The following is a 26,223-nucleotide window of genomic DNA, read 5'->3' on the forward strand; positions in this document are numbered from 1 at the left end:
TCGTATTGCATTTATCTAGAAAATAGTGCATTCCCATAGCATCAGTTATTGCAAATGGCGTAGCCTATATTGCTGATTCAGCAGATGAATGGAAGAAAGACTATTCTATTTACATTTATTTGAGATATTTAGTACAATTAGGCATTTAGTAGACATATGTTGTAAGAGTAAGAGTTGTAAGAGTTGAGTTATTATTTTATTATATTATTATTATTATTATTATTATTATTATTATTATTATTATTATTATTATTATTATTATTATTATTATTATATTATTATTATTATTATTATTATTATTATTATTATTATTATTATTATTATTATTATTATTATTATTATTATTATTATTATTATTATTATTATTATTATTATCATTATTATTTCGTATTGCTGTTATTACTGAGAGACGAGAAAATATATCTATCTTCTGTAGCCAATTGAAATATTTTATAAAGTGATGACAATGTTTTGTTGTTGTTGTTGCTGTTGTTGTTGTTGTTGTTGTTGTTGTTGTTGTTGTTGTGTTACAACACAATTTGTATACAAACATTATCCAATGACGCCAATATAAAAAGAAAAACAAACAAAAAAAGAAACCCTTAAAAGAAAGTTCCAGTTCATATTATACTTTATGATAATAATTTGGTTACTCACACCATCTTTCTTTTACTTTCAGCTTTCAGGTATAAAAGCTATTGCGTGCCTCGTTGATACCGCTGATTTGGGGCAATCTTGCTTATTGGCAATAAGTTATTGCAACTGCATCCCCGTATTTAAAAAATGATAATATGGGCACTACAATTACGCAGCGCTATACAAGTATTTATTTTATTTCATCAAGCCACCTCACACCGTATTTGACTGACAAGAAATGTGCCTCTTTAATAGCATCCTCTTTTGCCTCTCATCGTGTTGAATTTCCTGCCATTTTAGCATTGCTTCAAAACTATCGTTAATAGAGCTATGGAGGCCTAGCACTTACTTAATATGGGGTGACATCATAACTGAATGGGCCAAAAGGTACAACCATAAACACACATGTTAACTGTATGTTGTGTGTGTGTGTCCCGTCTCTCTCTCCAGTTAACCCTAACCACACGGGACCTGAACCCAAGCGGCTCAGGACGGCCTACACGCGGCAGCAGCTCTTGCAGCTCGAGACAGAGTTCCATTCGAATCGCTACGTCTCCCGCCGCCGCCGGGGAGAAGTGGCCCACGCGCTGTGTTTGTCCGAGCGGCAGGTGAAGGTGTGGTTCCAGAACCGGCGCATGCGCTGGAAGAAGGACAACAAGCTGCCGAATACCAAAGGTCGAAACAAGAGTAATACAAAAACAACCGATAAGAACAATAAGACTAATAGTATTAAGGAAGGACAATGCGACGTAATCCCGGTTTGAGAAAGAGAGAGAGATAGAGAGGGGGAGAGAGAGAGAGAGATAGAGAGAGAGAGAGTCGCTGCATTTACAAAGAAAAAAAAAACTGATTTTGACAAGTCAGATTGTTCTGTTTCTCCATAACAGCAGTGTGTGTGGATGATACAGGGTGTTACAGGGTATATATAATAAACCATTTTATTAAACAGGGTATGGCTATAAGCTATAAATAAACGGTTTATTATACAGGGTATATTAGGGTTGTTTTGCTGAGAAGGTGGAATGATGCACGTCCCCAAAAATGCCATTTCACCAAACCGCCGTTAAACACAAAAACGACAACCTGAAGACGTCGATGTTCAAGAGCACAGATAGCATTTGTTTGATATACTTATGGAAAATGTCGGTTTTACAGGGAATAGCACATTATAAAAGAGTCCAGTTGTAGTCTTTATTCGAACGTCACAACATACTGGACAGTGGATTGTGTGACATTTTAAAGGAGTGGGCCATAGCAGGAAAATGAAAGAGAGAAAATAGAATATAGAGGACTCAATAGAAAGAAAGTAGAATGCTAAGAATGAACCCGGCTAAAATGTGGGTGTTTCTTTCTCCAGCATTTGCACAGATAGAAAATGTGTAGAGTTTTCTTAAATGGGATAACCTCAAAAGGAGGCTTTTATTGAATGTTAGACTACTAGACTAGATTTTTATTTCTATTGATTAGGTCTAGATTATCATCTAAAAATGGAAGCATTTTAACTTAAACAATATCCAACACTTACAAAAAAAATGTAATAGGACCATTTTTTCATAAATGGGTAAACAAATGTGTAGCATATAGGCCTAACCATTTCAAAGTTAAACAATAACATTCTGAACAGAGTCGGACCCAAGTTGATTTCCTGTTGCAATATTTGCTATTGTTGACAGGAAATACATTTGTGTCGAAGCTGTTCCCTAGCAACACAATTCAAGTGAAACAGTCTAAATAATGATGAATATTCTATATCCGTCTACCCATCTATGAAAAGTCAAAATGGCTGCTGTGAAAAATCTATTTAGACTGGGCCTATACAAAATTTGCATCGGTCCCGAGGTTGAAAGGTGTTTTTTTATCAAGATAACTGGTGGTGATAAAACGTGGAACCGATACAAGTAAAGTGAAATGAATTTGTAATTTTGAAATATTAGCCCAAGGAATTCAACTATGATAAGCTATAATATTTGGATGGATCTAGATTGCGTTTTGGAGTAAAACTCTTTATTTGAGCTGATTTGACCCATAACTCTCCCTGTTGGGAGAGAACATGGACATTCCAGTGGTGATGTAACAATAATGGCTACATGGTCTTTGGAAGCTTCAGAATTCTGGAATCCAAAGAAAGAATTCTGAGGAAATCCCATACACACATAACTCTGCGTAGGGCGCGGCACGTAGCCTGAACGGAGTGTGTCTTGAAGGCACTTAAAATTGTGTAGTCGGTTCCTATTGGAGACAAGTTAGCTCCTTCACTCAGGGTATAACAGGGTTTCAAGGAAAACATTTTAAAAACTTGTATTATTTCGTAAATGGTTATGTTCTCATAAGTAATTTTGTTTTTTTAAAAGTGTGTTCTCCTTTTTTGCTGCCAGTATGATATGCTATTGTTATTATATTATATAGTACTTATTTCTAGACTATTTGTTTTGACTTTTTTTTTAATTTGATCTGTTGTTGTAATTCATATTTTAATTCTCTATTTGTTGGAAATAAACTGTTGAATTTATTTTAACAGTTGAACTGAATTCCATTTGTGAAATGTTTGTGATAAAAGATTTACAATAAAAAAGATTGTACACAATTATATATTTCCCCTTATTGCTGTTGTTGTTGTTGTTGTTGTTGTTGTTGTTGTTGTTGTGTTGTTGTTGTTGTTGTTGTTGTTGTTGTTGTTGTTGTTGTTGTTATTATTTGCATTATTATTATCATTATTACAACTACTATACTACCACCACCACTAATACTACTACTGCAGCTGATACTACTGTCCACACTACTATACTGCTACTGCTACTACTATAATACAGTACTACTACTACTATTACTACTGTTACTACTGCTGCCTGCCACTACTAATACTACTACTACTATTACTACTGTTACTGCTGCCACTACTAGTATACTACTGCTGCTACTACTAATAGTTTTTACTACTCTACTACTCTACTACTACTACTACTACTACTACTACTACTACTACTACTACTACTACTACTACTACTACTACTACTACTACTACTACTACTACTACTACTACTACTATATGTACTACTACTACTACTACTACTACTACTACTACTACTACTACTGATATTATTACTACTACTACTACTACTACTACTACTACTACTACTACTATACTACTGCTGTTTGAATTACAGATGTAAAATAATCATCTTCTAACTGTCATACTCTAAATGATGATACATGTTTAGCTACAGGTTTACATCCATTCAAATCTCATCCAAACCTTTACAGCATCAACACGCGTTAGAAAGTACAGTTGGTCCTTGTGTATCAAGTGCTCACTCAATCAATTTGAGATTATACCTTATTCGCTATGATATGTCACTAAGAACCTCCCCATGTTAATTGGAAATTATTGGATTATTTATTTGGCTAATTGTTATATTGAAGGTACTTTGGAGCTGCGATTGTGACTCAGTTGCTGATTGAGACAGATACCCTTAAATAGGAGCAGCCAAACTGCGGAAGGGAGATTGAAACGGGTACAAAACCTGAGGAAACAGCTATTGATTACATTACACATTATGTCTCCAGTCTCCACGCACGTGCCCCTGCTATATGGGGTCGGCTGAATAAAACACCATAGAAGTCGTTTAAAAAATATAACGTTTTCAGCCGTTTGCAATTATGATAGTGTGTTATGTCAGTCTAGATTATTTTAGAATTATTAGCGAGTCTTTTATGTAGATCTATGTTATCTAGATCAGGAAGGAGTGCACATGAGTACGCACAGCACAGTTGCCATGGGAGATAGAGAGAGGGAGGGGGTTGAGAGAGAGAGAGAGAGAGAGAGAGAGAGAGAGAGAGAGAGAGAGAGAGAGAGAGAGAGAGAGAGAGAGAGAGAGAGAGAGAGAGAGAGAGAGAGAGAGAGTGAGTGTGTGTGTTCAGTTTCAAGTTTCTTTATAGTTGTCATACAGAAGTACAGAATACTTTTGTACAAAATGCTTCTTACTGTTGCGCTCCAGAGACTGTGCATGACAAGATAAGTATGAAATAAAAACATAGTAAAAATAAGAAGAAAAAAAAGAGGTCACAGTGTTCAGTTTAGACATATGTACAATGTTCGTAGACGTAGTTACATTACAATATACAATACTGTGCAGTGTACTAATATACAATACTATATAGTGCAAGGCATAAATGGACGAGGTGCAGTTTAGGTACAATTCACAGTAGGTGTACGAGTTGTAGTGCAAATCCTTTATCAATAAATATAAAGTGTAAGTGTGTTTGTGTGATCTAAGTGTGGAGTGGGTGCTGCAGTGTGTTGTTTGTTTGAGTGAGTGTTGTGTGCGTTGTGGTGTGTGTGCTGTGTGCATTTGATGGTTGTTGCATAGTGATTATTGTTCGTTTAGCGATTATTGTTCGTTTAGCAGCCTGATGGCCTGGGGATAGAAGCTCCTTCTGAGTCTTTCTGTGCTCGCCATAAGACTCCGGTATCGCTGCCTGACGGCAGCAGTTCAAAGAGGCAGTTGTTCGGGTGGCTCGAGTCCTTAATAATTCTCTTAGCCTTCCCTTGCACCGCTTGTTGTAAATGTTCTGGAGGGTGGGAAGCCCCCCTCTAATTGTGCGTTCGGCTGAACGTGTCACTCTTTGTAGTCTGCTACGGTCTTGTGCAGTGCTATTCCCAAACCAGGAGGTGATGTTGCCGGTCAGGATGCTCTCTATTGTACATGAGTAGAAGTTCCTAAGGATCTTCTGGCTGACTTGGAACTTCCTTAGGCGCCTGAGGAAGTAGGCGTTGTCGTGCCTTCTTCACAACACTGTCAATGTGTGTGGTCCATGACAAGTCCTCGGATATGTGGGCTCCGAGGTACTTGAAACTGTTCACTCTCTCAACTGGTGCCCCGTCGATGCTGAGGGGGCTGTAGTCCTTGACCCCCGACCTCCTGAAGTCCACAATCATCTCTTTTGTTTTGCTGACGTTCAGGGAGAGGCAGTTCTCCTGACACCACTGTGACAGGTTCTCTACCTCTTCCGGTAGGCCCTTCGTCGTTGGCAGAGATCGGCCCACCACTACTGTGTCATCAGCAAATTTGATGATGGTGTTGTTGTTCCGCTGTGCTACGCAGTCATGTGTGTACAGGGAGTAGAGGAGGGGGCTCAGAACACAGCCCTGGGGGCCCTATGTTGAGCGTGATGGATGAGGAGGTGCAGTTGCCGGCTCTTACCACCTGGGGTCTGCCCGTCAGGAAGTCCAGGACCCACTGGCACAGGTCATAGTTCAAGCCCAGGTCCCTGAGCTTGGCTATGAGTTTGGAGGGGACTATGGTATTGAATGCTGAGCTGTAGTCGATGAACAGCATTCTCACATAGTTCCCTTCCTCTTGTCCAGATGTGATGCTGCTGTGTGCAGCACATGGGCTATGGCGTCCTCCGTGGACCTGTTGGGGCGATATGCAAATTGCAGAGGGTCCAGGTTGATGGGGAGGAGGAACAGATGTAGCCCTTCACTAGCTTCTCTCTGTGTGGTGTGTGTGTGGTGTGTGTGTGTGTGTGTGTGTGTGTGTGTGTGTGTGTGTGTGTGTGTGTGTGTGTGTGTGTGTGTGTGTGAGTGTCAGTGTGTGTGTGTACCCGTAGTTTTTCAAGTACAATTGCTTGGAGAATGTTGTGTTTTGGGGGAAATGAGCTCGGAGAACCATTAATTAGCGGCTTCCGGCGGAGACCTTTGGGGCCACCGCGGGTCTGACAATCAGAAGTTCAAATGTTTTCTGGTCTACATATTCGCTCTAAGTTTAGGCAATTCGACATTGATAGAGGTCTGAACATTAGGCCTATGTTTATTCAAGTTTAAATATGAGGTTTATTCGGTTTAATTTCACCAATGAATATCAATCAAGATGTTCAACTTGTCTGACACCTAGTGTCGAAGCCACACAACTACAGTAACTGATGTTTTTGGTTTACTTTTGATAATAGGCTAGATTAAAACAATAATAATAATATTACATTTAAGTTTTATTATTAAATAATGTAAATCGTAGTTAAATGTCAAAAACATAATGGAATTTGTAATGTATAGCTAATCCTTTACCAGATATAGCCTATTGTAAGATAGTAAGTAACTGACTGCAAAAGAACACTACTGACCTCGTGTGGCAGCGCGAGGTACAGCATTTATCTATTTACCGTTCTATCTATCTATCTATCTATCTATCTATCTATCTATCTATCTATCTATCTATCTATCTATCTATCTATCTATCTATCTATCTATCTATCTATCTATCTATCTATCTATCTATCTATCTATCTATCTATCTATCTATAGATGAGCTCAATGGTACACTGGTTGAAGAAACATGGCTTGGCTTCAAAACCAAATTTTCAACGATACTAAACAACATGGCCCCCCTAAGAACCACCAGGGTAAAAAATCGCGCTGAGCCGTGGATGCACGCTGAAATACTGACCGCTATGAAAACCAGAGACAAAAAATGCTCTGAGTTTCGTAAAAGTCAGTCAAAGCTTAACATAAGCACGAGCAGTGAACTCCAAGCCCACGTGACTGAACTCAAACTGCAAAGAAACAGACTAAGAAATGATGTAAACTCCATGATCAAAACAGCAAAGAAAAAATTCATCAATGACAAAACCGAGGAAAACAAAAACAAACCGCGTGAACTTTGGAAATTACTCAATAACCAACTAGGCTGCAGTAAAAAACTTAAAACCAGATTCTCAAACATAAACATAAAGACGGACAACACGCTCATCACAGAAAAGCTGGATGTAGCCAATTACTTAAATAGTTTCTTCACAAACATAGCCACAACACTGGTAAACAAACTACCCTCCCACTCAGGGCATTATGGGGTAGAACACATAGTAGCTTACTACAAAAACCTAGGGGTCCACAAAGACGACTTCAAACTGGAAATGGTAACAACAGATGAGGTACTCAAAAAACTGAGCGCCCTCCAACCTAACAAGGCCACTGGCCATGACAACATCCCCTCCAAATTCCTCAGAGACTCAGCAGCCGCCATCACCCCAGTCATCACACACATAATAAACCTCTCTATAAAACAGGGACACGTCCCCAAGGACTTCAAAATTGCGAGAGTGACCCCTCTGCACAAAAAAGGCAGTAAATTAGACCCAGGCAACTACCGCCCTGTTTCTATCCTTACCTCCATCTCGAAAGTCATGGAAAAAATTGTATACGAACAGGTCGAAAAATACCTTGCGGAAAAAAATCTAATCTACGAATTCCAATCTGGCTTCAGAACATCCCACTCCACTGACACATGCCTTCTCTATTTAAACGACCACATCAAACAAGAGGTGGACGCGGGCAAATACTGCGGCATGGTCATGCTGGACCTACAAAAGGCCTTCGACACTGTCAATCACACCATTCTGATTGACAAGCTAAAAGCAATTGGTTTTGATAGTCTATCAGTGAGCTGGATGCAATCCTACCTGGAGGGGAGAGAGCAGATGGTGGAGGTAAACGGTACCCTATCCCCCCCCCTCACAGTAAACTGTGGTGTTCCACAAGGAAGCATACTAGGTCCGCTACTGTTCCTAATTTATGCAAATGACATGTCGTCAGCTTGTGACTGCAACTTGTTCCTGTTTGCGGACGACTCAGCCCTGCTGGTCTCTGACAAGAACAAATTACAGGTTGAAAAAACCCTCAGCTCAGAACTAAGCAAAATCTGCATATGGCTCGCTGATAACAAACTATCATTACACATGGGCAAAACAGAGTCCATTCTCTTCGGTTCAAATAACAAACTCAGCAAGACCGACGGCTTCTCAGTTGCAGTGGGTGACAATATTGTCACAAGGAAAGAAGATATTACCTACCTGGGTTCCATCCTAGAGGCAAATCTTTCCTGTGACAAAATGGCATCCAATGTAATAAAAAAAGTCAACCAACGAACTCGTTTCTTGTACCGGATCTCCTCACTGGTAAACAAGAATACCCTGAAGACTCTAGCAGGAGCACTCATTCAAGGGTACTACGACTATGCTTGCACCTCATGGTACCAAAGCACCTCAAAGGCGCTAAAAATAAAATTACAAACATCTCAAAACAAACTGGTCAGACTACTGCTTGACCTTACTCCTAGAACCCACCTCACCCCTGCCCACTTTGACAACCTAGGATGGCTTAGAGTAGACGACAGAGTACAGCAACTTGCAATGGGCCTGGTCTACAAGATACACTACACGACCAAGGTACCCATGTACATGACTAAATACTTCCCAAAGGTCAGTGAATACCACGATCACAACACCAGAGGGAGCTCCACAAATCATGTTAAACCCAGATTCGGCTCAAACAAGGGACTAAACACGTTTCGCAATTATGCCACATCAATGTGGAACGCCCTACCCAAAGCTGTAAAGGAATGTGAATCACTACCCACTTTCAAAAACACTCTCAAAAAACACCTAAGGGAGACTGCAACTCGAAACTGGCCCCTGTAAATGTCCGAACACAACCCCCGCCAACACCCCCCCCCCCCCTACCCCCCCCCCCCCCCCCCAACCACCTCCAATGTACAGTCCCACCCCCACCTACCCAATCCAATGTACAGTTTCTACGCCTAATGTATATACTCTTTTCTTTCTGGACTCTTTTTGTATCACAAATACAGTACTGTAATTGCAAATCTGGTATGTCATAAATGTATAGATGTAGCAGTACTGTCTATCTGTATGTCATGTATGTCATATATGTTACGATGAATTGGAAATGGGGGACCCTGGTGGAAACAAGACGAAAGTCTTTCTCTGGTCTGCATCCCCTTAACAATTGTATGTATTGAGCTGTACTGCACTGTACCCATTCTGCAATCTGTTAATAAAGTTTTCATTCATTCATTCATTCATATCTATCTATCTATCTATCTATCTATCTGTATGAAAACTTCAGATTGCAGAATGGGTACAATACAGTACGGCTCAATACACACAAGGGGATGCAGACCAGAGAAAGACGTTTGTCTTGTTTACATCAGGGTCCCCCATTTTCAATTCATAGTGTTCTGTCTGTCTGTCTATCTATCTATCTATCTTGTACATGTTTACATGTATTTATTTATTTATTAATTTATATATATTTAAAACCTACGTGTAGTATATCATTATGTAGCAGTACTGTCTATCTTTATGTCGTGTGTGTCATATGATGAATTGAAAATGGGGTACCCTGATGTAAACAAGACGAAAGTCTTTCTCTGGTCTGCATCCCCTTAACAATTGTATGTATTGAGCTGTACTGTACTGTACCCATTCTGCAATCTGTTAATAAACTTTTCAATCAATCAATCAATCAATCAATCAATCAATCAATCAATCAATCAATCAATCAATCAATCAGCAAAGAGGTGTCATCTCCGAGGCCGCCAGACACTCATCCTTCCACAACCAAGGGAACATGAGCGAAGAACCAGCGACGCGTAAAGTGGAACCAAAAAGTCGGGTTACACATTTCCGCCACGGACCCAACACCGAGACGGAACAGACGGTGGACGCTGTACGAGGCACTTGCCCTTAACCTTGTGTGTGTCCAGAATCACAACCTGACATCTTCCTTCTTCTGCGTGTGGATCTAGAAGACATCTCCAGGAGTCATGTCTCTGGCAGCGGAAGCCTTCGTGTCTCAGATGGCAGGTCGGACAACGTTTACTGTTGTTGTGCTTTAACTCGTTCACATGCTCAGCTAGGCTAACGGTAGCTACTGTCAGAGGGGCGTTAGAGAAATAACGTACATCTATCTAGTATCTCTAGCTATTTATTTGGTATTTGCCCGTTTGTTTATGTCTGTCTGTTCTTATATTCTGTGTATTTTGTATCTAGCTGCTAGTTGACAAGTGTTTTGGTCGCCATGCATGTGTCTGTCTGCTAACGTTACCTAACAGCTCCACTGACGGGGTTGCTAGCTGTCTCACCACCCTGGACCTACTGACAGACGGGGTGCCACTGCCAGCTGGCTCTCCCAAACAGCCTTATTGGAGCAAGGCACTAAACACTACCAGGGTTAGGGGTTCCATTCCCTGTGTAGCTCAATGGGTAGATCAAGGCACCAGCACTGCCAGGGTTAAGGGTTCCAGTCCCCGTGTAGCTCAATGGGTAGAGCAAGGCACTAAGCTAGCTGACACACTGGGTTGGTGTTTAGCTGTAGCTAGCTGACAGAGTGGGTTGGTTAGTTGTAGCTAGCTGACAGTGGGTTGGTTAGCTGCCTGTAGCTAGCAGACAGTGGGTTGGTTAGTTGTAGCTAGCTGACAGTGGGTTGGTTAGCTGTAGCTAGCTGACAGAGTGGGTTGGTTAGTTGTAGCTAGCTGTCACAGTGGGTTGGTTAGCTGTAGCTAGCTGAAAGAGTGGGTTGGTTAGCTGTAGCTAGCAGTGGGTTGGTTAGCTGTAGCTACTAGCTGACACAGTGGGTTGGTTAGTTGTAGCTAGCTCAGCTGACATACCTGGTTTGTTATACCTGCTGCTGACGGCTCACATCTTTTTTTTAACAGCTGCTGAACCATGGCCTGACAATGCCACCCTGTATCAGCCGCTGAAGGGTGAGTGTGTGTGTGTGTAAATTGTACAGTGGTGTGTATGTGTGATGATGATTATGATGATAGTGATAGCAATAGCAATAGCTAAGATAATGTTAGGGGCGACAGTGGCTCAGGAGGTACAGCGGTCTTCTGGTAATCGTAAGGTTCCCGGTTTGATTCCCGCTCCTCCCAGGCAGCGTGTCTAAGTCGTTTCCTTGAGCAAGACACTTAAACCCTAACTAACTGCTTCCTATGAGCAGGTTGGCATCTTGCATGGTTGCCTCCGCCATCGGTGTGTGAATGTGTGAGTGAATGGGTAAAATGTGAGGAACAAAATTGCCATTTATAATCTGCTGTCAGTACGAATCCTATAATAGTTACTTAATTATATGTGTGTTTGTTTCTCCAGAAGACCAGATCTTGCTGTCTGACTGTGCCTCCTCTCTAGCAGTTCAGGTGAGAGAGGCAGAGGGAAAGTTAATGAGAGAGAGTTAATGTGTGTGTATTCTTGTGTGTTGTACTGAGAGAGGGAGAGAGTTAATGATGTGTGTGTATTCTTGTGTGTTGTACTGAGAGGGAGAGAGTTAATGATGTGTGTATTCTTGTGTGTTGTACTGACTCGCAGGGTTAGAAATTAAAAAAAAAATCCCAGGGCTTTTTTTGCCCCCCTTAATTGATTTTCGGGGGCTTTTTTTTACAGTCTTCGTCCCTATGTTTGATAACGTAATGTTAATGTCTCTATATAGGGCTCTACACTAACCTTTTTCCCAAGGAGCACATGTGCTCCTAAATGAAATTTAAATAAATTAAATCTAAATAAAAATTTAGGAGCACACAAAGAAATTTAGGAGCACAGTGAAAATTGTTAAAGTAACACAGAGTTTATTAACCAACTATTTATTACATGCATATTATACTGTGCGTGTGCATACTAAGTGCTAAACATCTGCGCAAATAGCACATACCACCAAAATCACACATTGGCCCATGCCTACTAGACGCAAAGGATATCGGTTGTCAAGCTGCTTTTGTATGCTGTAGTGTTGTCACAATCAACATTTTGACTTTGATACAGATAGGAAAGGCAATGGAATATATTATTAGATGACAGAACATGGAAAATCCTTTATACAATTATTTAATTCATTATAATTGAAAGTAAACACTATTGAATAATAGTTCATTAATAGTTAATACAATTATTCTGTTACAGCTACAACTGAGCTATAATTTATACATATAGCTACTGTCCATCAATGTCTTCCTTTTGAATGAAATAGGTTCAGGAGAGAGAGATGTAGAGAGGGAGAGAGAGCGAGACACACACACACAGATAGACACAGATATTCTCAGCCCCCCTTTCCTCTGAGCGTTCCCAGTGATGGCTTACTATGTGCGTGTATGTGCGTGTGCAAACGGGAACGGGACACACATCTGTGCAATAGCACACACCACCAAAGTCACTGGCTGGCCCACAGTGTGCGTGTATGTGCGTGTGCTAACTTCGCTAACGTTATCCGCCTCAGTAACATTAGCTGCCTCGCCGGATTCCTCTTTCTCCTCGTCTCTCTTTTGCTCAAAATAAAAATGAATGGGCTTCATGGCTGGCTGAATTTTTTGCGTTGTCTGATTCTGAATGTATAACTTGCCTAGGGCGGCTAGGTGGTGTAGTGGGCAAGGCACTCGCCACCAATGTGGAGACGCTGGGTTCGCGTGTTCGAATCCAGCTCTCCACATTGTTTTCAGTTTGGCTGGTCGTCCGTACTAATACAATTGGCAGTATTAGAGGGTGGGAAACTGATGGGTGGGGATCGGGCGTTGTGGACAGCGACTCCTACAGGTCGGTTGGTGCGCCTGCGCAGTAGAATCAGGAAGTGTCGGGGGCAGCGTGAGCCTCCCACGCGTTACTCCTCGCCACTGAGAGATCGAGCTGCGCAGGTGAAAAGATGCGACTGCTGTTACCTCAAGTACCGGAGGGGACTTGTGCTATGTATGACTTAGTCCACATTGCAGCCGGCTTGTGGGAGGCAAGAAACAGCGTTCGTGACAGGGGAGGGTTGAATTGGATGATACGAAAATTGGGATGGGAGAAAAATATAGAAAATGGGAGAAAAAGTGGATAAAAAAAAAACTTGCCTATGGTACCGTGACTTTATTTTCCAGCGCGTACTGTGTTCTCATTTCCTTTCACTCGCATGAAGCCAGCCGCGTCACCGCAGGAAACTCTACTGTGATTGGACGTTTATGCGCCTTGTGTAATGTGGGACTTGTAGTTTCTGAACTATTAACAGCGGAGCGTTTGTAATCTTCACTCGCACACTGCGAGTAAATGATTTTTCCGGTTCGCACACACACACATTATTAGGGGCAAATACGAGGGAAATGCTCGCACTGTAGAGCATATATATAATTAGTAAACTGTCGGGGGGGCTTTTCTTGCCCCCCTTAACTGATTTTCGAGGGCATTTTGCCCCAAGCCCCCGGTAATTTCGAACCCTGAGAGAGGGAGAGAGTTAATGATGTGTGTATTCTTCTGTGTTGTACTGAGATAGAGAGAGTTACTGATGTGTGTGTATTCTTGTGTGTTGTACTGAGAGAGAGAGAGTTAATGATGTGTGTATTCTTCTGTGTTGTACTGAGAGAGTTAATGATGTGTGTATTCTTGTGTGTTGTACTGAGGGAGAGAGTTAATTATGTGTGTATTCTTGTGTGTTGTACTGAGAGACAGAGTTAATGATGTGTGTATTCTTCTGTGTTGTACTGAGATAGAGAGAGAGAGTTACTGATGTGTGTGTATTCTTGTGTGTTGTACTGAGAGAGAGAGTTAATGATGTGTGTATTCTTGTGTGTTGTACTGAGATAGAGAGAGAGTTACTGATGTGTGTGTATTCTTGTGTGTTGTACTGAGAGAGTTAATTATGTGTGTATTCTTCTGTGTTGTACTGAGAGAGTTAATGATGTGTATTCTTGTGTGTTGTACTGAGAGAGAGAGTTAATGATGTGTGTGTGTGTGTGTATTCTTGTGTGTTGTACTGAGAGAGAGTTAATGATGTGTGTATTCTTCTGTGTTGTACTGAGAGAGTTAATGATGTGTGTGTATTCTTGTGTGTTGTACTGAGAGAGAGAGAGTTAATGATGTGTGTGTATTCTTGTGTGTTGTACTGAGAGAGAGAGTTAATGATGTGTGTATTCTTGTGTGTTGTACTGAGAGAGAGTTACTGATGTGTGTATTCTTGTGTGTTGTACTGAGAGAGAGTTAATCATGTGTGTATGTGTGTATTCTTGTGTGTTGTACTGAGAGAGAGAGTTAATGATGTGTGTGTATTCTTCTGTGTTGTACTGACACTGTTGCAGAGAGAGAGAGAGATGTGAGCGTATTCTTGTGTGTTGTACTGACATTGTGTTGCATCATCTCCAGGCCTATCTAAGGATGTGCTCTCTTCCGGTCCGGGTGACGTGTAAATCCAACGCTGAATTCATGTCTCCATCTGGTTGGTACCTACCTACACATACTAGTATATAACAATACATGGAACTATGTATTTAAGTAGTGTCTCACCTGATCTCGTACTTTATACTGTGTAGTAGCACAGGCACAAGTACAGAACATCAGTACTTGCTGATATATAATATAAAGTACCTGTTGATATACAATATAAAGTACCTGTTGATATACAATATATAGTACCTGCTGATATACAATATATAGTACCTGCTGATATACAATACATAGTACCCTCTCATATATATAATATAAAGTACCTGTTGATATACAATGTAGTACCTGCTGATATACAATACATAGTACCCTCTCATATATAATATAAAGTACCTGGGAGGGAGGGAGGGAGGGAGGTGCAGGCAGGGAGGAAGGTGGAGGTGCAGGGAGAGAGGGAGGTGCAGGCAGAGAGGGAGGTGCAGGGAGAGAGGGAGGTGCAGGCAGAGAGGGAGGTGCAGAGAGGGAGGTGCAGAGAGGTGCAGGCAGAGAGGTGCATGCAGGGAGGGAGGTGGAGGCAGGGAGGGAGGTGGAGGCAGGGAGGGAGGTGCAGCCAGGGAGGAAGGTGCAGGCAGAGAGGGAGGTGCAGGGAGAGGTGCATGCAGAGAGGGAGGTGCAGGGAGGGAGGGAGGTGCAGGGAGAGAGGTGCAGGCAGAGGGAGGTGCAGGGAGAGAGGTGCAGGCAGAGGGAGGTGCAGGCAGAGGGAGGTGCAGGGAGAGAGGTGCAGGCAGAGAGGTGCATGCAGGGAGGGAGGTGTCGGCAGGGAGAGAGGTGCAGGGAGGAAGGTGCAGCCAGGGAGGGAGGTGCAGGCAGAGAGGGAGGTGCAGGCAGAGAGGTGCAGGCAGAGGGAGGTGCAGGGAGAGGGGTGCAGGCAGAGAGGTGCATGCAGGGAGGGAGGTGTCGGCAGGGAGAGAGGTGCAGGGAGGAAGGTGCAGCCAGGGAGGGAGGTGCAGGCAGAGAGGTGCAGGCAGAGAGGTGCATGCAGGGAGGGAGGTGCAGCCAGGGAGGGAGGTGCAGGGAGAGAGGGAGGTGCAGGGAGAGAGGTGCAGGCAGAGGGAGGTGCAGGGAGAGAGGTGCAGGCAGAGGGAGGTGCAGGGAGAGAGGTGCAGGCAGAGAGGTGCATGCAGGGAGGGAGGTGTCGGCAGGGAGAGGTGCAGGGAGGAAGGTGCAGCCAGGGAGGGAGGTGCAGGCGGAGAGGGAGGTGCAGGCAGAGAGGTGCAGGCAGAGGGAGGTGCAGGGAGAGAGGTGCAGGCAGAGAGGTGCATGCAGGGAGGGAGGTGTCGGCAGGGAGAGAGGTGCAGGGAGGAAGGTGCAGCCAGGGAGGGAGGTGCAGGCAGAGAGGGAGGTGCAGGGAGAGAGGTGCATGCAGGGAGGAAGATGCAGGCAGGGAGGGAGGTGGAGGCAGAGAGGGAGGTGCAGGCAGAGAGGGAGGTGCAGGCAGGGAGGGGGAGGAAGGTGCAGGCAGGGAGGGAGGTGGAGGCAGAGAGGGAGGTGCAGGCAGAGAGGGAGGGAGGTGCAGGGAGGGAGGGGGAGGGAGGTGCAGGGAGGGAGGTGCAGGCAGGGAGGGAGGGAGGTGGAGGCAGAGGGAGGTGCAGGGAGGGAGGGAGGTGGAGGGAGAGAGGTGCAGGCAGAGGGAGGTGCAGGGAGAGAGGTGCATGCAGGGAGGAAGATGCAGGCAGGGAGGGAGGTGGAGGCAGAGAGGGAGGTGCAGGCAGAGAGGGAGGTGCAGGGAGAGAGGTGCAGGGAGAGAGGTGCATGCAGGGAGGAAGATGCAGGCAGGGAGGGAGGTGGAGGCAGAGAGGGAGGTGCAGGCAGAGAGGGAGGTGCAGGGAGGGGGAGGAAGGTGCAGGCAGGGAGGGAGGTGGAGGCAGAGAGGGAGGGAGGTGCAGGGAGGGAGGGGGAGGGAGGTGCAGGGAGGGAGGTGCAGGCAGGGAGGGAGGTGGAGGCAGAGGGAGGTGCAGGGAGGGAGGGAGGTGGAGGCAGAGGGAGGTGGAGGCAGAGAGGGAGGTGGAGGCAGAGAGGGAGGTGCAGGCAGGGAGGGAGGTGCAGGCAGGGAGGGAGGCGCAGGCAGGGAGGGAGGTGCAGGGAGGGAGGGAGGTGCGGGCAGGGAGGGAGGTGCAGGCAGGGAGGGAGGTGCAGTGAGGGAGGTGGAGGCAGGGAGGGAGGTGCAGGGAGGGAGGTGGAGGCAGTGAGGGAGGTGGAGGCAGGGAGGGAGGTGCAGGCAGTGAGGGAGGTGCAGGCAGTGAGGGAGGTGGAGGCAGGGAGGGAGGTGGAGGCAGGGAGGGGGGTGCAGGCAGGGAGGGAGGTGCAGGGAGGGAGGTGGAGAGAGGTGCAGGGAGGGAGGTGGAGAGATGTGCAGGGAGGGAGGTGCAGGGAGGGAGGTGCAGGGAGGGAGGGAGGTGCAGGGAGGGAGGTGGAGAGAGGTGCAGGGAGGGGGGTGCAGGGAGGGAGGTGCAGACAGGGAGGGAGGTGGAGAGAGGTGCAGGGAGGTGCAGGCAGGGAGGGAGGTGCAGGCAGGGAGGGAGGTGCAGGGAGGAAGGTGCAGGCAGGGAGGGAGGTGCAGGGAGGTGCAGGCAGGGAGGGAGGTGCAGGCAGGAAGGTGCAGGGAGGGAGGGAGGTGCAGGCAGGGAGGTGCAGGCAGGGAGGAAGGAAGGTGCAGGAAGGTGGAGGGAGGGAGGGAGGGAGGTGCAGGCAGGGAGGAAGGTACAGGAAGGTGGAGGGAGGTGCAGGCAGGCAGGAAGGTGCAGGGAGGGAGGGAGGTGCAGGCAGGCAAGAAGGTGCAGGCAGGGAGGGAGGTGCAGGCAGGCAGGAAGGTGCAGGCAGGGAGGGAGGTGCAGGCAGGAAGGAAGGTGCAGGCAGGGAGGGAGAGGCAGGAAGGTGCAGGCAGGGAGGGAGGTGCAGGAAGGGAGGTGCAGTTGATGTAAAAGTCACTCAACCTCGCTCCTCCTCTCATCCTCTCTCACCCCCCCCCCCCCCCCCCCCCCTCTCTCTTGCCCTCTCTTTCACTAGGTAAGGTTCCGTTCGTCCATGTAGGAAACCAGGTTGTGTCTGAGCTGGGGCCGATAGTCCAGTTCACCAAAGCCAAGGTAACGTTTTAAAGACTTTTAAATTAATTTAAATCCACAATCATATATAGGATTCAAATATGAACAGAGGTGCAACATGCTCTTGTGGACACAGCCATGGCTGCCAAATACCAGGATATGGCCTACAGCCGTAGATGTAATATATATTATATGTTATTGTATATAAATTAATTATAATATTGAGAAAAACATCTTAAACCATTCGGACATCACTGGTGATGAATGTTTGTACACACACACACACGCACACACACAAGCTGAAGCTCTTTGAGCCCAGCCTGCTGCTGTTTGAGTCACCTGTGAAAATATGGTTTCAAATATGATCACAGTGATGTAAAATATAACTATGACTAGTCCTCAGTGCTGCCCACTAGTGGCCTTGGAGGTTGGCTGTGAACTCTCCAGCGACTTCGGGTCTGACTGTCTATTTATCTATCTATATCTGTCTGTCTGTCCTCAGGGTGTTTCTCTAAGTGAAGGTCTCGATGATGTACAGAGGGCTGAGATGAAGGCGTACATGGAGCTGGTTAATAACATGCTGCTTACTGCTGAGGTACACACACTCTTGCATTTGGGTCCATTCTAATGGTATTTATATGAGGACCCTATTTGTCTCTTCTTCTCCTCTCTCTGTTTTTCTCATTTCTCCTCTTCTCTCCTCTGTTGTCCCTCCTCTCTTCTCTCCTCTCCTATTCTCTCCTCTCTTCTCTTCTCTCCCCTCTCTCCTATCATATCTCCTTTCGTCTCTCCACTGTTGTCCTCCCGCTTCTCTCTCCTCTCCTCCTCTGTTGTCCTCACTCTCCTCTGTTTTCCTTCTCCCCTCTTCTCTCCTCTGTTTTCATCTCTTCTCTCATATCTTCTCTCCTTTCTTCTCTCTTCTTCTATCCTCTCTTCTCTCTCTTCCCTCATCTCCTCTCTTCTTTCTCTTCTCACATCCTCTCTCTTCTCTCCTCTCTTCTCTTCTCCACACAGCTCTACATCCAGTGGTGTGATGATGCTACAGCTACTGAGGTCAGATCTTGGTGTGTGTGTGTGTTTTCGGCATGCTGTATATGATCATTAATTGTGCCATCCACTTTGCTGAAAAACAATGCAGATTTATTTTACATATAATCCAAGGCTCTAAACTGTTTTGCACACATTAATTTAGTTTGACAGTTATTGAGAGTTAATGAGTTTGAATATCTCCTCCTGTGATGGCATCAAAGACACTGAATCCTTGTGTTATGTTATTGTCTATAATTATGTAGATGAAAGGATAGCACTACCTATTGCAACCCCTATAGCTATTATTTCATCTGTCTATCATTTGATTGAGCTGTAATGTAGTATGAAGTATACAGGACAAGCTACACTACTATGTTTGCTAATTATGTTATACTGTAATACTAACAGTATTAACACTTTGGGTGCCGGGAACCGTCTTTAGACGTCTTTGCTGGCCATGCTAAAGTTGCCGGAGGACGCGTTACGTCGTCCTTATATCAATATTTCAAAAATCTGCGATCGGATTCATATGTCCCCTCCGCTGGCCTGAGATCCACCAGCAGGACCCACTGAGCTCTCTGGCGGTTCAGGAGCGCCATCTGGTGGCCGATCGGCGCAATCGCCAAACAGGATGTGCCATAGAGGTTGTGCTAGACGTCCGTAGTACTTCCGGGCGCTCGCTATAGGTCATGGGACTCTGGCTCGTCACGCTACACAGTGATCGATTGGCAATAACTCGATAAACAACATGATTTGGACATATATACCATTATACAAGCTGGAGATGGACCGGGTAAAAATATATCCCATAATGATAGAATTTCTACTCTACGATGATCGCCCAACGACGCGCGGAGACTGGGGTGAGTTTGAGCGTGTAACGTTACCGTCTTCGATACTAACTGCTATTATCAACGTTTGACCCACATTAGATGATTGGTATAACGCTGCCCACGGAATTATAAACGCCCCCTCGCCCATCCGGTCAACATCAGATGACGTGTAGTAACTTCTAGAAGTACGTCTAGTTAGGGCGGTTAGGTGGCCGAGCGGAGATTGCGTTCGTCACCAACCCCGGAGCTGTGAGCTGGATTCGCCTGTTCGAATCCAGCTCACAGCTCCGGGGTTGTCACCAGCTTGGCTGGCCGTCTGCACTAATACAATTGGCTGTATTAGAGGGTGGGAGAAGCTGGCGGGGTGGGTCCGGGTCGTTGTAAACAGCGACTCCTACAGTTCGGTCGGGGCGCCTGCTAAGCGCGGATAGGACTTGAGGGGGATAGTGTGGTCCTCCCACACGCTACGCCCTCTCGATGAGAATCCGCGCTGCCAGGTGAAAAGAAGCGGTGATTGGCTGGACGTGTGTCGGAGGAAGCACGTGGTAGCCTCCACTCTCCCAGATGATCTGACTGTGGGGGGTAAGTGCGCAGCGACCAGGAAGGGACTGGGAATTGGCATACGACTAACATTGGGATGGGAGAAAAAATATCGGAGGAAAATGGAGGGGGAAAAAGATCAAAAAAAAAAAAAAAAAAACATCTAGTTGGAATTTTTTATATCGCGCTGATTGCCATCAAACTGTATTTCATCACCAATATAATGCATTTGGGGCTATATATCACGTTCTGGAGAAAGCTGCAGAAAGAGATGAAAACATACTTATACATTAGACCATACTTTACTATGAATATGTGAATGAAAAAGTTTAACGTTGCTACACAATGAACAATACATATAGGACTTTGAATGGGCCCTAATAATGGCAATGTAGCAATAGAATTTAAAAAGGTATAGCCCTGCAAAGAAGGGGACTTTCTCCATAGACAAATAGCGCTGGCAATCTATGGTATATCATGAATTTAACCTTAGGCAGCCAAAGTGTTAACAGGAGATTGTCCAAAGGAGTCCATCTCAAGTTTCAAGTTTCTTTAATAGTTGTCATACAGAAGTACAGAATACTTTCATACAAAATGCTTCTTACTGTTACGCTCCAAATATATTGTTACATCAGAGAACAAATGTATTCACAAACTTCAACGTTATTAAAGTTATTAAATTACTCCTGCCTGTGACGATAAGTACTTGAGATTAACATTGCTTCCCCTATTAACACTTTGAGCGCCACGCCTGGTTTTCCGTTTTACCGCTTGAATGCCACCATCGGCACCAATGTTAACGTTAATATCGCCTAATCTATGTTTTAAATTATGGCTATGTGTCTAATCTGCCCATCGCATTATCAAATACTATTTTCCAGTCAGTGCTGTGAAGGCAGATTGTTTTTTTATCGCGTCGTTTCCGTTTCAGAGCAGTTAGAAAATCGTCTTTTAGTGGAATATTCCACAACGTTGATATTCGTCGGCCTTTTTATGAATCGTTTTCAAATAAACGCTAGATTATCAATATTATACGTGCACGCAAGCACATTACGGCCGCGCACTTATAATCGCTCCGTTGATTTCCTCACGGAGTTTTACAGTGAAACCGAAAGAAGACATTTCACAAAACAGCTTATAACTTCATCAAACTTACTCTGATTATCCTACCACTGATAACATAGAGTCCTTACCTGACATCAGATGGTATCCAACTGGTATATTCCAATTCCTGATCACCATTCGAAAAAATCGATACGTGTATGGATCCAACGCGATACAGTAGAACTCCATGATCCGCGGGGCTCTGAGGCTCCAGAATGAACTCTGGTAACCCCGGCTGGATCAGTGAACTGGAAAATGTGGAGTACCGGATTTTTTTCCCCTTCATTTTCATTGAGTCCATTCCAAATCTGGGAGACGACAGGGGGCGCTTTTTTCCACAGTGATCGCCGGCGCCCCTCGGCTATACTCGGGTAGGCTCGGGTGATGCAATAATTTTTCAGATCGCAAAAAAAAAATCCGAGAAATCTCGTGAGTGGCACGCAACCACCTATAAAAAAAACCCGAGAAATCTCGTGAGTGGCACTCAAAGTGTTAAGGCTGCAGCTAACATTGCATTGATCTGTTGTGTCTGTCTACGTTGGTTTTTAATAAATTTTCAATGAGGAGCATCTGTTTGTTGCTCAGGGTTGACGCTGTGTCCATCTCCTCTAGATTAGTGTCTGTTTTGACGACATAAAGGTTCGGAGAAGGTGAACTTTTAGAAGTGATGGATACGTTGCCATCCGCCAAGCTGTTGTTTCTGCAACGGCGTAAATCACATTAGGCTCTAATTTAAAAATGAACAAACGGACAGTAATTTCTATCCGTTCAGTGACTGATCAATGTACAGCCTAACCATGTTTTCATGCATTTCTCTACGACTATGTGTATTACATGATATGGACGTTCAATTTCACATTTGGCCTGTAAATTTGAATCTTGTCTGCCAGGTTGGCCGGCCAAAAGTATTGCTAGCGGAAACCTTAGCCTTTAGATATGTGTGAGATTAAGTGCAAAAGTACCCCTTTCAGAGTGTTTGTGTGTGTGTGTGTGTCTGTAGATTAAGTGCAGAAAGTACCCCTTTAAAGTGTGTTTGTGTCTGTGTCTCTAGATTTCGCGCCCCAGATATAGCAGTCCATATTCGTGGCCTCTGAACCACATCCTAGCCTATCAGAAACAGTGGGAGGTGCGCAGGAAGATGAACGCCATTGGCTGGGGGAACAAGACCCTGGGGCAGGTTAGTCAGCTGCCTAGGACACAGCCTAGCAACCACCTAGTGACCTCCCATCAACCACCTAGTGACCTCCCATCAACCACCTAGTGACCTCCCATCAACCACCTAGTGACCTCCCATCAACCACCTAGTTACCTCCCATCAACCACCTAGTGACCTCCCATCACCCATCAACCACCTAGTGACCTCCCATCAACCACCTAGTGACCGCCCATCAACCACCTAGTGACCTCCCATCAACCACCTAGAGACCTCCCATCAACCACCTAGTGACCTCCCATCAACCACCTAGTGACCTCCCATCAACCACCTAGTGACCTCCCATCAACCACCTAGTTACCTCCTATCAACCACCTAGTGACCTATCAACCACCTAGTGACCTCATTGTATCTTCTGATGAACTACAGTTGACTAGCGGTATGTAATTGTTCTTTCTGGCTGTGGCAGGTCTATGAGGATGTGAGTCAGTGCTGCCAGGCGCTCTCTCAGAGGCTGGGGGTCCAACCATACTTCTTCAATAAACAGTATGTATCTATCTAAACCATACTTCTTCAATAAACGGTACATATCTATCTAAATCAGTGTTTCTCAACTGGTGGGTCGTGACCCAAAAGTGGGTCGTGGGGCCATTTTGAGTGGGTCGCGGATGTGTACAAAAAATTATACGTTTTCTTTTTCTTTTTTTAAACTTTTTCTTTGCACTACCTATCTTTGTGAAAGTGGCTTCTCAGCTCTGGTCCAGCTGAAGACAAAGCAGAGGAACAGATTGGACATTGAGCATGACCTCAGAGTTGCTTTGTCTACCATCACCCCAGACTTTGAGACTCTTGTCAGGAGCAAACAACATCCCCAGTTATCCCATTAGTTCCCTGGGATGTTAACATAACAGACCTACAGTAAGTTTGGGGGAACTAATGGGATAACTGGGGTTGCAACAAAAGTGCAACTAGGGCTAAAAAACACAATGACCAAACTTAGGTCTGTTATGTTAAGCTAAGAAATCTGCTAAGAAGCATATATTATTTATTATTATTTTATTTCATTGGGTTTTTAGCGCTAGTTGCACTTTTTTGTGTTTATTTCATGTTTTTAACAGTGCATGAAAGATTGTGTATTAAAAAAAAGAAAATTTGAAATAAATCATAGTGGTTAAAAAATTGGGGTCGCGACTTAAGGACTAAGGGAAATGTTGGGTCCCGAGGCTAGACCAGTTGAGAACCACTGATCTAAATCATACTTGTTAAATAAACAGTATGTATCTATCTAAACCATACTTCTTCAATAAACAGTACATATCTATCTAAATCATACTTGTTCAATAAACAGTATATCTATCTAAACCATACTTCAATAAACAGTATGTATCTTATCTAAACAATACTACTTCAATAAACAGTATGTATCTATCTAAAGTTTCTAAACAATACTACTTCAATAAACAGTATGTATCTATCTAAAGTTTCTAAACAATACTACTTCAATAAACAGTATGTATCTATCTAAAGTCTGTCTGTCTGTTGATATTTGATACATTGACCCCCCCTCTTTCTAGGCCTACAGAGTTGGATGCTCTGGTGTTTGGTCATCTCTTCACCATCCTGACCACCAGGCTGACCAGTGGTGAACTGGCAGAGAGGATCAAAAGCTACAGCAACCTGCTTTCCTTTTGCAGACGCATTGAACAGACCTACTTTGAAGACAAGAGCTCTTAAACATCTCCCTCCCTTCCTCCCTCTACTCTCACTCTATTCTATCACTCTTTACAAGTTCAACTCCCTCTCTGCACCCCTCTCTCTCTGCCTTTCTCTACCTCCTCTCTCTCTCCCTCCTCTCTCTCTACCCCCCCTCCTCTCTCTCTCTCCTCTCTCTGCCTCTTCTCTCACTCTACATCCTCTCTCTCTCTGCCTCATCTCTATCTCTCTGCCTCCTCTCTGCCCTCTCTCTCTCTGCCCCTCTCCCTCTCTTCCTTCTCATTCCCTCTTTTAGCACTTGGAGTTACCCCCCCCCCTCTCTTGCTTGCCTGTATATTGTTGCCATACTGTTAGTAACACTACTGAAGCGGTCATCACACCAGAGCCATAGATAGTTTATCCAGATTGGATACTATGGACATCATGTTGCTGCCTCTTCTCTAGAACTAAGTAGTGTTGTGTGTAAATATGTAACCGCACCCTCCACGGTGTCACCACGGTTCCTCATGGCGGCCACGGCTGTGGAGCTCACATGGCTACTGAAGACGCACCAGGACTCTGGTGCCAACCTGGTTTGACATCTCAAAGCGGCGCATCCTTACATTCTGTTACCATAGTAACCAGCGGGACCTCGGCTTCTCGGTGTGACGGCTGCCTGTAGTTCTAGAGTTCGCTGTTCTGAAAAAAAGAACCATGAGCATAATAATAATGATGTGATTTGTTATTCCTTTTAGTTTTTCCACTGTCGCTGTGTATGAATGGGAAGTGCCTACTCAATAAAAGTAATTGAAAATAACGTGGCTTGTTTGAGTCGTAATGTTGTTTGTTCTTTGAGTGTTAGTGTTGTTTGGATGGTAGTGTTGTTTGGATGGTAGTGTTGTTTTTTGTTTGGATGGTAGTGTTTGGACGGTAGTGTTGTTTTTTGTTTGGATGGTAGTGTTGTTTTTTGTTTGGATGGTAGTGTTTGGGTGGTAGTGTTGTTTGGGTGGTAATGTTGTTTGGATGGTAGTGTTGTTTGGATGGTAGTGTTTGTTGTTTGGATGGTAGTGTTTCGGTGGTAATGTTGTTTGTTCTTTGGATGGTAGTGTTGTTTCGGTGGTAATGTTGTTTGGATGGTAGTGTTGTTTCGGTGGTAATGTTGTTTCGGTGGTAATGTTTGTTGTTTGGATGGTAGTGTTGTTTCGGTGGTAATGTTGTTTGGATGGTAGTGTTGTTTCGGTGGTATTGTTGTTTGGATGGTAGTGTTGTTTCGGTGGTAATGTTGTTTGAGTGGTAGTGTTGGACTGTTATAGTTACACCTGGCGTTCCTGGTCTCCCATAGCAACTGATCACACTGGTTCCTTGAATTTGTTTCAGGGTCTGTCCGTGGTTGATAAGTTGTCTCAAATTTGGCTAGTTGACACCACCTTCTAATGGTGCTTCTAGTGTTGCAATAATACCGGAAGCACAAAGCCATCTTACACGTCCACTGATCATTTGTAGATGGATACTTCATTTGTCCCAGTTGGGACATTAGTTTGCAGCACGATCACAAGTCATCACAATGTCACGGAAATGAACGATGGACAAACTCACACACGTACCTCATGCCTTGCAACCAATTAGCTATGAAGAGATAAACAAATGATAAGAATAATAGTTTTGATGGAGGCAACGCTTGCCCAGACCAGCTGGACATCCTATGTGACCAGGAATGAGTAGGTCAAAGGTCAAGGGTGATAGAGTGCTAGTTCATTACCTGTTGGTAATGGCTCATAAGAACAAATGAAAACTATTTTTAGTAAGCAGAGGGGGTGGTATCGTCTCCCAGATGGCAACAATTAAAATTAGATGGGGCCTCTGGTCGTCCACCATGTTGTTGGTCTTATTCATTGTTCTGTCTGCGGAGATGCTTCCATGCTTGGAGACGTGATCCAGAACAGTTTCGGGGCTGTGGTTAAGAGTTTTCCTTTCTTTTTCTGTGCCTCAGTAGCGTTTGTGCCAAACCAGCAGATGATGCAGAAGGTTAAGACACTTTCGATAAAAGAAGAATAGAACATTTGGAGCATCTTTGCTGTGGACACTAAAGGACAGCAGTGTCTCTAAAAAGTAGTACATTCTTTGTTGTGTCTTAGTGCTCATGCTTAGAGGTCAGTCC

The 26,223-nt window shown here is 44.4% G+C and overlaps 2 protein-coding genes across 2 annotated transcripts in view; both read left to right on the forward strand.

Moving 5' to 3' along the window:
- The window catches only part of LOC311234695 (homeobox protein Hox-D4b-like), a gene marked incomplete at both ends in the record, with an annotated part of 34,094 nt that extends 32,694 nt beyond the window's left edge, over positions 1-1,400 (forward strand). The window contains one exon of the mRNA XM_084321937.1: positions 1,087-1,400. Within this exon, the coding sequence (XP_084178063.1) occupies positions 1,087-1,400 (314 nt within the window). The remainder of the gene's footprint in view (positions 1-1,086) is intronic.
- Positions 1,401-10,138: 8,738 nt separating this feature from the next.
- Positions 10,139-26,010, forward strand: mtx2 (metaxin 2). The gene is made up of 10 exons (XM_084321352.1): positions 10,139-10,296; positions 11,148-11,195; positions 11,584-11,630; positions 14,593-14,665; positions 17,680-17,756; positions 18,217-18,309; positions 18,729-18,767; positions 22,272-22,397; positions 22,843-22,919; positions 23,948-26,010. Exons 1-10 carry the CDS (start codon positions 10,257-10,259, stop codon positions 24,105-24,107), a joined length of 780 nt encoding a protein of 259 aa, XP_084177478.1. The 5' UTR covers positions 10,139-10,256; the 3' UTR covers positions 24,108-26,010.
- The last annotated feature ends 213 nt before the right edge of the window (positions 26,011-26,223 follow it).

Source organism: Notolepis coatsorum (genome assembly GCF_963971535.1).
Source record: "Notolepis coatsorum genome assembly, chromosome: 9".
Lineage (NCBI taxonomy): Eukaryota > Metazoa > Chordata > Actinopteri > Aulopiformes > Paralepididae > Notolepis > Notolepis coatsorum.

What these genes read in the sequence shown, in the direction of transcription:
- mtx2 (XM_084321352.1), top strand. Translation starts at nt 10,257, where the DNA reads ATGTCTCTGGCAGCGGAAGCCTTCGTGTCTCAGATGGCAG. An exon ending in GGAACAAGACCCTGGGGCAG is followed by an intron (nt 22,398 to 22,842) that starts GTTAGTCAGCTG and finishes TGGCTGTGGCAG; the next exon opens with GTCTATGAGGATGTGAGTCA. An exon ending in CCATACTTCTTCAATAAACA is followed by an intron (nt 22,920 to 23,947) that starts GTATGTATCTAT and finishes CCCTCTTTCTAG; the next exon opens with GCCTACAGAGTTGGATGCTC.